The 13,180-nt window shown below is 39.0% G+C and overlaps 2 protein-coding genes across 2 annotated transcripts; both read right to left on the bottom strand.

Moving 5' to 3' along the window:
* Positions 1-1,130: 1,130 nt before the first annotated feature.
* Positions 1,131-3,175, bottom strand: LOC110930835 (putative pentatricopeptide repeat-containing protein At1g12700, mitochondrial). Its single transcript, XM_022174216.2, has one exon. It carries the CDS (start codon positions 3,060-3,062, stop codon positions 1,431-1,433), a length of 1,632 nt encoding a protein of 543 aa, XP_022029908.2. The 5' UTR covers positions 3,063-3,175; the 3' UTR covers positions 1,131-1,430.
* A 7,843-nt stretch (positions 3,176-11,018) lies between these two features.
* Positions 11,019-12,866, bottom strand: LOC110930834 (putative pentatricopeptide repeat-containing protein At1g12700, mitochondrial). Its single transcript, XM_022174215.2, has one exon. The coding sequence runs from the start codon at positions 12,862-12,864 to the stop codon at positions 11,068-11,070; it is 1,797 nt and encodes a 598-aa protein (XP_022029907.2). The 5' UTR covers positions 12,865-12,866; the 3' UTR covers positions 11,019-11,067.
* Between the last annotated feature and the right edge of the window lie 314 nt (positions 12,867-13,180).

Raw genomic sequence — 13,180 nt, forward strand, 5'->3', positions numbered from 1 at the left:
AGTACCACTTGTAAGCCCTACAAATTTCTTAATCGATGTTGATAATCACAACGAGGTAGGCATAACTGTGCTCGTGACAAGCCCGCTAACTCGTGCCATAACAACTTCAAAACTTTACCTTGTGGCGAATCAAGTCGACCATATGGTTACTTCAAATACACCAACAAAAACCATCATGTCAGACTAAAACAAAGATCAGTGGAGCGATTTGAAGGTCTGACGATGAATAGTTAGAAAGCATACATGTAACCTCATTCTCTCAAAGTTGTTAGAGCAGCATCACATACTCGTTAGATGAGTATATATACCAAACTAATTCACAAATCAAGCACAAATTCTAATACCTAAACGAAAAAATCGAACCTTATAAAGAACGCGACGGACGGTCACCATAGGCATTTCCGTAATTCCCAATCTCCCGCCGGCAACTCCTCCATCTCCTCCCTCCACGCCTCTGGCTGGCCATATTCCGGGTTTTGTGACTCACACTGGTCTTTTAGGCTTGGGAATCCACCAGAATGTCGAGAGAATCCTAGAAACCACAGCCGTCACGGTCACCATCAACCACCACCATGGGTGTCCGGTCGGAGACGTGGCCGGTTTTTCCATCACCGTCGCTCCTCTCTATCTCTCTCTGTCCACCGCTGCTCTCTCTACCGTTTGCCGCGTCAAAACCATCCGACCATCATCACCGCCAAGAGGGTGGCCAGCTGGAGACGACGGCTCCGATCCCTCTCCACCTCTAATCTGTCTCTCTCTCTCTCTTACTCCTCTGTCTAAACCCTATTCCTATTCTGTGTTCATACTTCATACAGCAAAAGAAAAGGGATGAGAAGCGGTGGAAACTATGTTTGATATGAAATCCCGAACATGCCCTATGTTACTGTTCAAAGACTTCAATTATTAATACGTGTATAATTTTGACCGGTCGTACGTTGCGGCAAGGTCGAAACTTAAAATGACTCGAATTTGTACCGTTAAATATCAGATCCGACTTGTTTCCAAACTTAACTTATGTCAAAACATTTATATAACCAACCTCATTCTATCTTTGTTAACAGCATTAAACAAACAAATTATACATCTAACCAAGGAATGCATATCATGTCAAACAAAAACCAGCAAGTTGATAAAATGTGAAATATCAAGTCGATAAAATGTGAAATATCATATCTCAAGAAGCAAAAGCACATGTTACAGCTGGTATTCCTGAAACAAGAAAAACATCATTAAACTACAACAAACACAAATGTGTAAGCGTTGTGAATTCGTTATACTGAAAATGTCAAATGACCAAACACATGAAGACTACATGTCTAAGGACCAAACACAAGCAGACTAAATGGAATGGAATTTGAAGGAGATGTCCTGCTTTCCACATTTTGCAAGTTATAATCTTCATTTTTCATCCCACAATTACTATCTCAGTTTCACTCCCAATCGCACAACCTAGGATCGTTCAGTAGTTCTTTTGGCACAAGCTTACCTAGCAACTTAAGCATACTTCTATCTAGTAAACCAGCTGCGATATGATCTATAAATAACGATAAAGTCGAAGCATCAAGTGAGTAACCTCTATCATCCATTTCCTGTAAAAGCATCTCCACATCATCATAGTGCCTGTTCTTTAGATATCCTTGGAGTAAAACACGGTAAGTAACATCATCTGGTGGGCAGCCACTCTCTTCCATTTTAAGAAACAACAACTTTGCTTCCCCCAATTGACCTTCCTGACAAAAACCACTGATCATCACGTTATATGTACGAACATCAGGTTGCAAGCCTTTATCAATTAGACCATGGAAAAGAACCCTCGCAATATCCACATTCCCACATTTTCCTGCACCATTGATGAGGATATTGTACACAACAATATCAGAATTAAGCTTGCTATCACCCATCAAATGAAACAAAGAGAGAGCCTCTTCTACTTGACGATTGTTGCAAAGGCCATCTAAAACTATTCCATAAGTGCATTCATTTGGAATTTGGCCTTGTGCATGCATCTCATCAAAGAGTTTGCGCGCAGCTACACAACGCCCAACCTGAAAAAATCCTTGTATTATGGTGTTGTATGTGACTACATTGGGTTTTAAACCTTTTACAGTCATTTCATGAAACATTTGCTCAGCCTTCTCAATATTCAGATTCTTGCAATACCCATTCAATAAACTATTGTAAGTAACAACATCAGGAACGAGGCCTCTAAGTGTAATGGAATCAAAAATCTCCCTTGCTTTGATCATTTCACCTCGTAGACAGTAACCATCTATAAGTGAACTGTACGTCACTATGTTTGGAACCTCACCTCTCTCAATCATGATGTTGATAACAGCCTCAGCTTCTTCTACTTTACCTTCCTTGCAAAATGCATCAACTAATGCAGTAAAGGTTTTCACATCCGGAGAAATGTTCTCATCCTCCATTTGTTTTAGCAGCTTTGAGGCATCATCCCAACGACCAAACTTACAAAGACCACAAATTAAAGAGGTGTAGGTGATGACGTTTGGTAGAATACCTTTGTCGGATACCATTTCTTTAAAGAGCTTGAAAGCATCATCAATCAGTTTATCCTTGCAAAGACTATCAATGATGGTGCTATATGTAACAATATTAGGCTTGCAGTTATTTTGTTCCATTAGCCTGAGCAAAGCAAGTGCTGTAACGTTATTACTGAACTTGCAAAGCCCTTTAATCATTGTGTTATAAGTAACTACATCAGGTTCACAAAGTTTTTGTTTAATAAGCTTCTTGAATAACATCTCTGCTTCAAGAATCTTATCTTCAAGTACAAGTCCATCTAAGAGGGCATTATATATGTACACATTGGGTGAAATAGCTCGCCTAAAGCAGCATCCTAGGACTGCAAACCCGTCTTTGGTGCGATACAGCTGACAGCAACACTTAATTGCAATGCTCATTGAGTATTTATCAACGGGAACACCAATTGCACACATTTGTTTGAAAAGGTCAAGAGAAGAAGAAAAATGTTTGATTTTAGTAACAGCAGTCAACAACTGATTAAACTTAACAACAGATGGCAAAGGCTGTCTGTGTGACATTTCATCGAACAGTTCCAAGGCATCATTCAAGTTGGTAATTTTATGAATCAAAGAGGAAAGATTGGAGTGAAGGGAAGCTGTGTGAGTAACGAATTGGAAAGATGGGAGACAATGAAGAAGGAAGAAGTTGGTACCTCTGAATTTGATGAAAGTTGTGCGATTCATCATCGTCTCCAGCAGGGGGAAATGGAGTTGAAGCTTCAACCTAACTATCAAATGGCAGAAAGCATGTTCTTTTTGTATTTCTAAAAATCTCAAAGTACACACTCAAATCAATTTTTTTTTAAATGTGTGAATTACTCAGCAAATACCGAGAGGTTTAGTGTACGTGTCTTAACCGGGTCTACGCTAGAGAGCCTCTCACAGAATAGATCCTCAAACACGCTCAAATCATGAAAACCTCGTTTACCTACTTGATATTTCTGGTCTGTAACCTTTTTTTTATGAATAACCAACAAAAGCCCAATCATCTGGGTAAGTCTATTACCAAAAGGCCATCAACGCCCTTGAATACAGACTTTGCTGGTGACCCGACTCAAGGCCGTCTCTGAGAATGATATAAAACTTTTAGACCTCGTGCGAGACAAAAAAAAATTGGGTCCCTCCCTATAATATAAACTCATCAATCATATATTAAAAAACCACAATACAACACTAATTGTAACCATTGGGTGTCAGCCCAATGGCCACCAGCCCGCATTCTAACCCGGAGGTGGCGGGTTCGAGTCTTGCTCGTTCCCAGTGCCCCCTACGGTAGCGGATTTACCCCCAGACTCAGGCTTGCTGGGTGGCGGTCTGCGAGGTGGGATCACCTCGGCGGTTGGGAGGACCGTGGAATATCCCCCCCCCCCCGACACTAATTGTGAGAAAATGAAAAAATAAAAAATAGTGTAGCAAAATGATCAAACTTACTTAAACAAATCATGAGACACTCCTAGCGTTTTTAAACATAAAGCTCTTGATCAAGTATTTATAATCCATACCGGCAGGGGCGGATCTACTTCATTGTAAGGGGGAGCGTCCGCTACCGCTTGGCGCTCCGGCGGTAGTGTAAAATTAGTGTAAATTTTGGAAAAATTTGACATTTTTTCGATTTCGTTACCACTTTTTTATAAAACGTTACCGCTTGGCGGATTTTCTAGATCCGCCACTGCATACCGGTTCTTCTTTATATTTCAATGTATCATAATTATCCATATACATAAACTAAAGTAAAGTGAATGCACAACGCAAATTAGCATTGATTAAAAACAAGAAATCCTGGTTTTATCTTACAAATAAATTGACACACCTAACATTAGTTTCAACACCCTCTGGACAAGCAAAAATAACTAACACTTAAATCTTCTTTAGCAAAAGAATTGTAATATATGTGTAAACATATCCAAGTTAGTTTGGCAACACGAACCTTGTCATACAAATAAAATAAATAGAATTAGATACTGAGTTATTCTAAGTTTATATTGTAAATGGTTAAATGAGAAATGAGAAATAAAAAACCTACAAATTTAAACAAGTAAACATGTAAAGTTTGTTTTGTAAATTGTTAAATAAATTTAAATTGAAAAATCAAAATCAAAGCTAAAACTAAAAAGTAATGAGTTTCCTCAGCTTAACTGAAAAACTAGAAAACAAAAGAAAATTGGAAAAATTAGAACACAAATAAACTCAGAGTAGGATTCGAACCCAGAGTAGTCAGTTCATCATATAATCCTGGCATCCATTAAACCAAAGGAAGATTTTATGTATTATTTTTCTACATCAAATTTATATATTAAAAACATAGGATTAGGATCAAATACAAAGGATCCTAAATGTAAGAAGTGTAAGAAGGATTTATAGAGTGACAAGTGTCCAATAACCTAAAAAAACCCACTACACAAAAAAACCCCACTACAAAAAAAAAAAAAAAAAAAAAAAAACCACTTAAACATCCACCACCACCAAAAACCTAAACACCCCCCCATCACCCACCCTAAATTTTTTTTTTTTTTTTTGCCGAGGGGGTGGGGGTGGGTGTTTAGTTTTTTTTAGGTTTTGGGGGGGGGGGGGGGGGGTTAGGTTTTTTTAGGTTTTTTTTTTTTTTTTTTTTGGGGGGGGGGGGGTTAGGTTTTTTTTAGGTTTTTGGGGGGTGGGGGTAGGGGGTTTAGGTTTTTTGGGGGTTTTTTGGTGAGATATAGTTTTTTTCTTGTTTTTTTTTTTTTTTTTTTTTTGGGGGGGGGGGGAGGGTTAGGTTTTTGGGTGGTGGTGGGGTGGGGGTGGGTGTTTAGGTTTTTGGTGGTGATGTAGTTAGGGATGGCAAAAAAGCCCAAGCCCGACGGGTATACCCGAAACCCGAAACATACGGGTCGGGTATACCCGAAGCCCAATGGGTATGGGCCGGGTACGGGCTTAAAAATAGAAAAAATTCGGGTATGGGTACGGGTATGGAATTTAGTGATACCCGCCCGATACCCGGCCCATTTACCCGAATAATACCCGAATTATAGATTTCCATATATATAAACTTAGTAAATGTACTTATTACATTCTTTATAGTCATATGTGCCTATTTATTTGGCAAGTGTTTAGTTAACATATAACTTATTTTTAAGCATGTATATTGGATATGGAAGTAATCACCCTTTATTATGTGGATGTTTTATGCAAATAGGTTGTCCTGATATAATTATTTAATTAAGTAATCGTTTTAATTTAGTTTAGTATATGTGGTCTGATTATGATATGTAAGTTATTAGTCATATTTTCATTTATTATAGTCATTAAAATAGTAAATTATATAAACATCAAAGTAAAAATTGCATATTTGTCCTAACGTGTATTTTTAAGAAACTAACGGGTATTTTCCCGATACCCGCGGGTATGCCCGATACCCGTGGGTATGCCCGATACCCGACGGGTAATTACCCGAAAAATACCCGACGGGTAACGGGCCGGGTATGGGCCAAAGAATTACAACCGGGTACGGGCCTGGGATTACCAATACCCGGCCCAAGCCCGGCCCATTGCCATTCCTAGATGTAGTTGGTTTTGTTTTAGGTCATTGGACACTTGTCACTCTATAAATCCTTCTTACATTTCTTACAATTAGAAGCCTTTGTAGAATAACTTGACCCTAAAAACATATATATTTTTTAAACAATTTTGGGGCCCCTAGATGCTTTGGGCCTTGTGCGATGGCAGCTCCCGCACAGACCCAAAGCCGGCCCTGACCCGACTCACCACCCAAAGGCACATTAGGAAAAGGCCACTCATGCTCGTGAACGCAGGCGACATTAGTGACATCATACCGTTTCGACTCGTACCATTTCAACCCGGACCTTTTCGTCTCAAACTATTTCGACCCTAATTGGGGGTGGTGAGGGTTGGAGTGATAGATTCCAATTTATTTGAGAACAAATACATCAAAAATGGAATTGAGATTCTAATTCCAACAATTTTTATTTCAATTCTCATATAAATTCCAATTCTGATTCCAAACATTCGGTGAACCAAACACATATTTAAAGTTTATTTTGTTCGTTTAATAACCTAAAGAGTTTGGACCAAATAAAAGCGTAAAATTCATCTATTATTTTCTGGTTGAAATTTTTTATATAGTAATATTAACCTAAAAAGTAATTCAATTAATATTTTAAGATATATCATAGTCTTTAATGCTTGATAAATCAGGTGGGGTCCACCCTAACGCATCAATCAAACTTTTTTTTTTGTTTTTTTTTTCTTTTAATTTTTAGTTAAACTACAAGGTGACAACTAAATGATAGGTTAGTTAAAGTTCATTATGTGCCATTAAAGCCTAGTGGCATTTTTGGGTGGTATAAAGTTTAGGGACTATCAGGTCCCGAGTTCGATTTTCATAGAGGGTTTTTTTTCATATTTATTGGGTTTCCTCTTGAATTAGTGTATAAGTATTGTTGCCTAATGGAGATAGATATGATCGGGTAGTTCCGCTGGTGGCACGAGCACACTCTAGTGATCTGTCAGTGATCTAAATTTGTCGTTCAAAAATAAGTTAAAGTTCATTATGTATGTGGCAGTGAATTGCCAGGGCGTTATGTTATACCAAACACTTGTTATTATCATTAGTAACTCGACATACTAAGTGCTTGTTGCATGGAAGATGGTGAACTGAAAGTTATATAACCGTACAACTAGGGCTAGTCTTTACTTCAAGTCTCAATTAACTTCGTTACATAAAATATGTTTCAGAGCTCGTCTAAGTAGACATATTTTAGACACAAAAACTGTATAAAAACATCATTTATTCATTTATAACTCAAGTTTCAATGTTTCAAAAGCTAATCTAGGCCAACATTAGATTTTGGTAATTGGTGTTGCTAGTCACGATATGGTCACCGTAACGACACATAAACCCCACTATAGATTTAGTGTAATACATGCAAAAAAATTCATGCACTACTCCGTTTTTAGCATATCTCTCAATAATCATGCATACAAAAATACATGTACAGAACCGGTTTCTTTAACCTTTCCCGATACTGAAACGATGCCTGTCCTTCACTCAAACGGTACTATGATAAAATTGAGCTTTCCATGCACAAAACTGTCACCCTAAGTCGTTCCCTAGATTGAATCTCAAAATACCATTCCACACGATAAATCCAGCCTACGCGTCTTCTCACTCAAAGATGACATCTTCAGTTTCCTCAACCCATACTTGGTCCCCATATACATACCTTCTATCTGTATGGTTCAAACCATGAAAAAGGTTGATCCTTTTTTTTCACCTGATGCACACAAACTATAGAAACCATAATCTTTGGTTGCTTGGTGGACAAGTCACCCGCTGTTGTTGCAAGCCACGGACCCTATTCGCCAAATTGTCAGCGACCCCTTTGGAACATTGTCAACTTCTGCACGGAACTGAGCGATATCAGCTTCCAAATTGTCAATATTTTTGTTGGCCATAGTTGCAGAAATCAGAAAAAAATATGCTTTTTTTCCATGAACAAAATTCATTTTTCATACCAATTTGATACGAATCAAACCATAATATTACTGAAGAAAAAAAGAAGATGGTTCCTAAATTTTGAGAAGCAGGGGCCTCCCACCAAAGCCCAAGACTCACATATTTGCAACAATACTTAAAAAACCTTGACCATAGAAGGAAATTGATTAATACTAGGAAACCAATTACTTAATATTTGCAGGTGCTTGTATAATACACAAAGAACTAGATTGCTAATAAAACCCACGCCACGCCTATGGAAGTCAATTCTGAATTCTCATCAATCATGCATCTTTAAGAAGCAAGATATGATAGCATCATGGTTTTAAAAAACGGTTGAGGCGTGCGCCTCGAGGCGCGCCTCAAGGCGAAACGGCCAAAAAACGATTCTGAGGCGCGCCTCAGGGGGTTTCTACTGTATGTGCGCCTCAGAGGGGCTGAGGCGCTAAAAAGGCTGCGCCTCGGGTGCGCCTCAGGGGTTTTTGTTATTTGTTTTTGATGTTTTTGAGTTTTTGTGTCAATTTCAAGCAATTTATGTCTTTTATATGTGTGTTTTTGATTATTTTGATGAATTTGATGATGAATTTAGTAAGTATTACTATTTTTATAAGATATATAATATTTATATTTATTTTTTAAATCCGCCTCGGGCTTACGCCTCGGTTCGCCTCGAGGCTTACGCCTCGTGAGGCGAAGGGAAGACGCCTCGAAACTCGTTTCCGTTTTTTTAAACCTTGGATAGCATACTAGTAACCTTGTCTGAATTAGGATCAAGCTAAGACACCTACATAGTTATATTAAACTCGAACTACCTTATAAATTGATAAACTTTGAAACATCATGTATCGAGAAGCAAAAAGTAAAACACAAAGAAGATGTCGCGGCTAGCTTTTACATGGAAAATGTCTAACAACCAAACACATGAACACCAAATAGATTTTGGTAGAGATTGTTGGGTTTTAATCTTGACTATTGGTGTTTTTATTAGTTTTATTAAATAAGTTTTTAGTTGTTTTATTTAGTTGTTGAATAAAGAATAGTGGGTAGAAGGGTTTGACCGATTTAGGAGGACAGTTAAGTTGAAAAGTGAACGTTGGTGATCGTCAACCGGTTCTGTAGGTAGACTGAGTATTTTATTGCTATTTTAGTGGTTCCCACGTTGTGTATGCAGGCTATATAAAGCCTTTTTCTGATTCAATAAGAAGTGTAGCTTTTATTTCATTTACTCTCAAAATATCTACTCCTCATAATTTCTTTTAGTTCACATACAAATATTCGTGTAGTTCCTGCAAGTGAGTTTTGTGTGTATAAATCAAAGGGCCTGAACCAACATTTGGTATCAGAGCACCCAGGTTAGAGCTTGCGATTTCATGTGAATCGCAAAGGAAGAAAGAAGACCGAGAGAGAGACCGACATTGGCGAGAAGAACAAAGCCATAATTCACCGGTGGCTTGAAAATCAGACCGAAGAACTCTCGCCAGGAAGACCGTAGGTGTGAGCCAGAGACCGAAAGCTTACATCAGAGAAGATCGAAGACCGTGACCGCTGCCGGAAAGTGAACTCCGGTGGAAGACCGAGAAGACCGACGAGCCCCAAGAGACCCGCGGCAACTAGACCGAGACCGCAGAGAAGACCGTGACTGGCGGTCCGACCGAAAAGGAAAGCTCAAGACCGAAAAGGAAGTGAAGCATGGCAATGGTACCTGTTAAAGAGGCTGGTTCGATGTCGTTTCAAGTTCCGGTTTTGACCCCAACAAACTATCCGGTGTGGGCAGTCAAGGTTAAGGCCATTATGGATGCAAATGGTGTATGGGAGACTGTTGAACCGAGGGCGTTAGGTGCTGAACCGGATGAAAAGAAAGCAAAACAAGCTTTAGCCTTTTTGTTTCAAGCTATTCCCGAGGAGATGGTGTTGCAAATGGCTAGCTACACCGATCCCAAGCAAGTGTGGGACGGACTGAAGACCCGGTACTTGGGTGTAGATCGGGTAAGAGCGGCTCGACTTGCAACATTAAGAAGGGAGCTTGAAACTATGCGCATGAAAGAGGGTGAAGCGGTTGACGATTTCGTGGTAAAATTGAACGGCATGGCATCGAAGGTAAGGTCTCTAGGTTATGAACTTGAAGAAGTTGATTTAGTGAAAAGATTACTTGATTCGATGCCGAAGCCATTCTTTCAACTTGTGGCTTCAATCGAACAATGTTTTGATTTGGACACAATGTTATTCGATGAAGCCGTTGGGAGATTAAAGGCGTATGAAGAGCGTATGAAAAGCCATGAGGAAAAGGAGGGAGAGCAAGGCCAACTCTTGATGGCTAGTGAGCAAAAGAATGGTGATGGTGATAGGCGATACGGTCGAGGAAGAGGTCGTGGAAGAAGCAGTGATAGAGGCGGAAGAGGCCGTGGAAGAGGCTCAGGTCGAGGTGACAAAAGTGGAATTAGGTGTTATGATTGTGGAGTTTTTGGGCATTTTAGCTACGAGTGCACGAAATGGAACGACAAAGACAAAGAAGCCAACTTGATCGAAGAAGACGAGCCGACACTTCTTTGATGAAGAAACGGGTCAAGATTAAAGGGGAGAATGTTGGGTTTTAATCTTGACTATTGGTGTTTTTATTAGTTTTATTAAATAAGTTTTTAGTTGTTTTATTTAGTTGTTGAATAAAGAATAGTGGGTAGAAGGGTTTGACCGATTTAGGAGGACAGTTAAGTTGAAAAGTGAACGTTGGTGATCGTCAACCGGTTCTGTAGGTAGACTGAGTATTTTATTGCTATTTTAGTGGTTCCCACGTTGTGTATGCAGGCTATATAAAGCCTTTTTCTGATTCAATAAGAAGTGTAGCTTTTATTTCATTTACTCTCAAAATATCTACTCCTCATAATTTCTTTTAGTTCACATACAAATATTCGTGTAGTTCCTGCAAGTGAGTTTTGTGTGTATAAATCAAAGGGCCTGAACCAACAGAGATTTCCTGCTTTCCGCATTTTGCAAGTTATAATCTTCACTTTTCATCCCACAATTACTATCTCAGTTTCACTCCCAGTCGCACAAGCTAGGATCGTTCAATAATTCTTTTGGCACAAGCTTACCTAACAGCTTAAGCATACTTCTATCTAGTAAACCAGCTGCAATATGATCTATAAATAACGATAAAGTCGAAGCATCAAGTGAGTAACCTCTATCAACCATTTCCTGTAAAAGCATCTCCACATCATCATAGTGCCGGTTCTTTAGACATCCTTGGAGAAAAACACGGTAAGTAACATTATCTGGGGGGCATCCACTCTCGTCCATTCTAAGAAACAACGACTTTGCTTCCTTCAATTGACCTTCCTGACAAAAACCACTGATCATCACGTTATATGTACGAACATCAGGTTGCAAGCCTTTATCAATTAGACCTTGGAAAAGAATCCTCGCAACATCTACTTTCCCATTTTTGCCTGCACCATCAATGAGAATGTTGTACACAGCAATATCAGAATTAAGCTTGCTGTTACCCACCAAATGAAACAAAGAGAGCGCATCCTCTACTAGATGGTTGTTGCAAAGACCCTCGAGAACTATTCGATAAGTGCAGCGGTCTGGAATTCGGCCTTGTGCATGCATCTCATTAAAGAGTCTGCGCGCAGCTACACAACGCCCAACCTGAAACAATCCTTGTATCATGGTGCTGTAAGTGACTACATCGGGTTTTAAACCTTTTCCGGACATTTCACGAAATAGTTGCACAGCCTTCTCAATATTCAGATTCTTGCAATATCCATTCAATAAACTATTGTAAGTAACAACATCAGGAATGAGGCCTCTAAGTGTAATGGAATCAAAAATCTCCCTTGCTTTGATCATTTCCCCTCGAAGACAGTAACCATCAATAAGTGAGTTGTATGTCACTAAGTCTAGAGCCTTACCTCTCTCAATCATGATGTTGATAACAGCCTCAGCTTCTTCTACTTTACCTTCCTTGCAAAACGCATCAACTAATACATTAAAGGTATGTACATTTGGAGAAATGTTCTCATCCTCCATTTCTTTTAGCATCTTTGTGGCCTCATCCCAACGACCTAACTTACAAAGACCACAAATTAAAGAGTTGTATGTGATGACATCTGGTAGAATGCCTTTCCTAAATACCATTTCTTTAAAGAGCTTGAAAGCATCATCAATCATTTTATCCTTGCAAAGACTATCAATGATGGTGCTATATGTAACAATACTAGGCTTGCAGTTTTTTTGTTCCATTAGCCTGAGCAAAGCAACTGCTGTAACGTTATTACTGAACTTGCAAAGCCCTTTAATCATTGTGCTGTAAGTAACTACATCAGGTTCACAAAGTTTTTGTTTAATAAGCTTCTTGAATAGATTCTCTGCTTCAAGAATCCTATCTTCAAGGACGAGTCCGTCTAAGAGTGCATTAAATATGTAGACATCAGGTGCAATAGCTCGCCTAAAGCAACAGCCTAGGACTGCAAACCCGTCTTTGGAGCGATACAACTGGCAACAACACTTGATTGCAATGCTCATAGAATATTCATTAACAGGGACACCAAGGGAACACATTTGGTTGAAAAGGTCAAGAGAAGAAGAAAAATGTTTCATTTTGGTAACAGCAGTCAACAACTGATTAAACTTAACAACAGATGGCAAAGGCTGTCTGTGTGACATTTCATCGAACAGTTCCAAGGCATCATTCAAGTTGGTAATTTTATGAATCAAAAAGGAAACATTGGAGTGAAGGGAAGCTTTATGAGTACCGGATTGGAAAGATGAGAGAGAATGAAGAAGGAAGGAGTTGGTACCTCTGAATTTGATGAAAGCTGTGCGATTCATCATCGTCTCCGGCTGGGAAACGGAGTTGAATCTTCAACCTAACTATCAAATGGCAGAAAGCATGTGTTTTTTTAGCTCAAAATACTCACTCAAATCATTTTTTTTAACGTGTGAATTACTCGCGAATATCAGGACCTCTATCATACGTTATTTTAATCGAGTCCACACTAAAGAGCGCAGAATAGACCCCCCAAACACACTCAAATCATGAAAACCTAGTTTACCTACTTGATATTTCTGGTCTATAACCTTTTTTTTTATGAATAACCAGCAAAAGCCCAATCATCCGAGTAAGTCTAATAGCAAAAGGCCATCA

This window comes from Helianthus annuus, chromosome 3 (genome assembly GCF_002127325.2).
Source record: "Helianthus annuus cultivar XRQ/B chromosome 3, HanXRQr2.0-SUNRISE, whole genome shotgun sequence".
Lineage (NCBI taxonomy): Eukaryota > Viridiplantae > Streptophyta > Magnoliopsida > Asterales > Asteraceae > Helianthus > Helianthus annuus.

What these genes read in the sequence shown, in the direction of transcription:
- LOC110930835 (XM_022174216.2), bottom strand. Translation starts at nt 3,062, where the DNA reads ATGTCACACAGACAGCCTTTGCCATCTGTTGTTAAGTTTAATCAGTTG.
- LOC110930834 (XM_022174215.2), bottom strand. Translation starts at nt 12,864, where the DNA reads ATGAATCGCACAGCTTTCATCAAATTCAGAGGTACCAACTCCTTCCTT.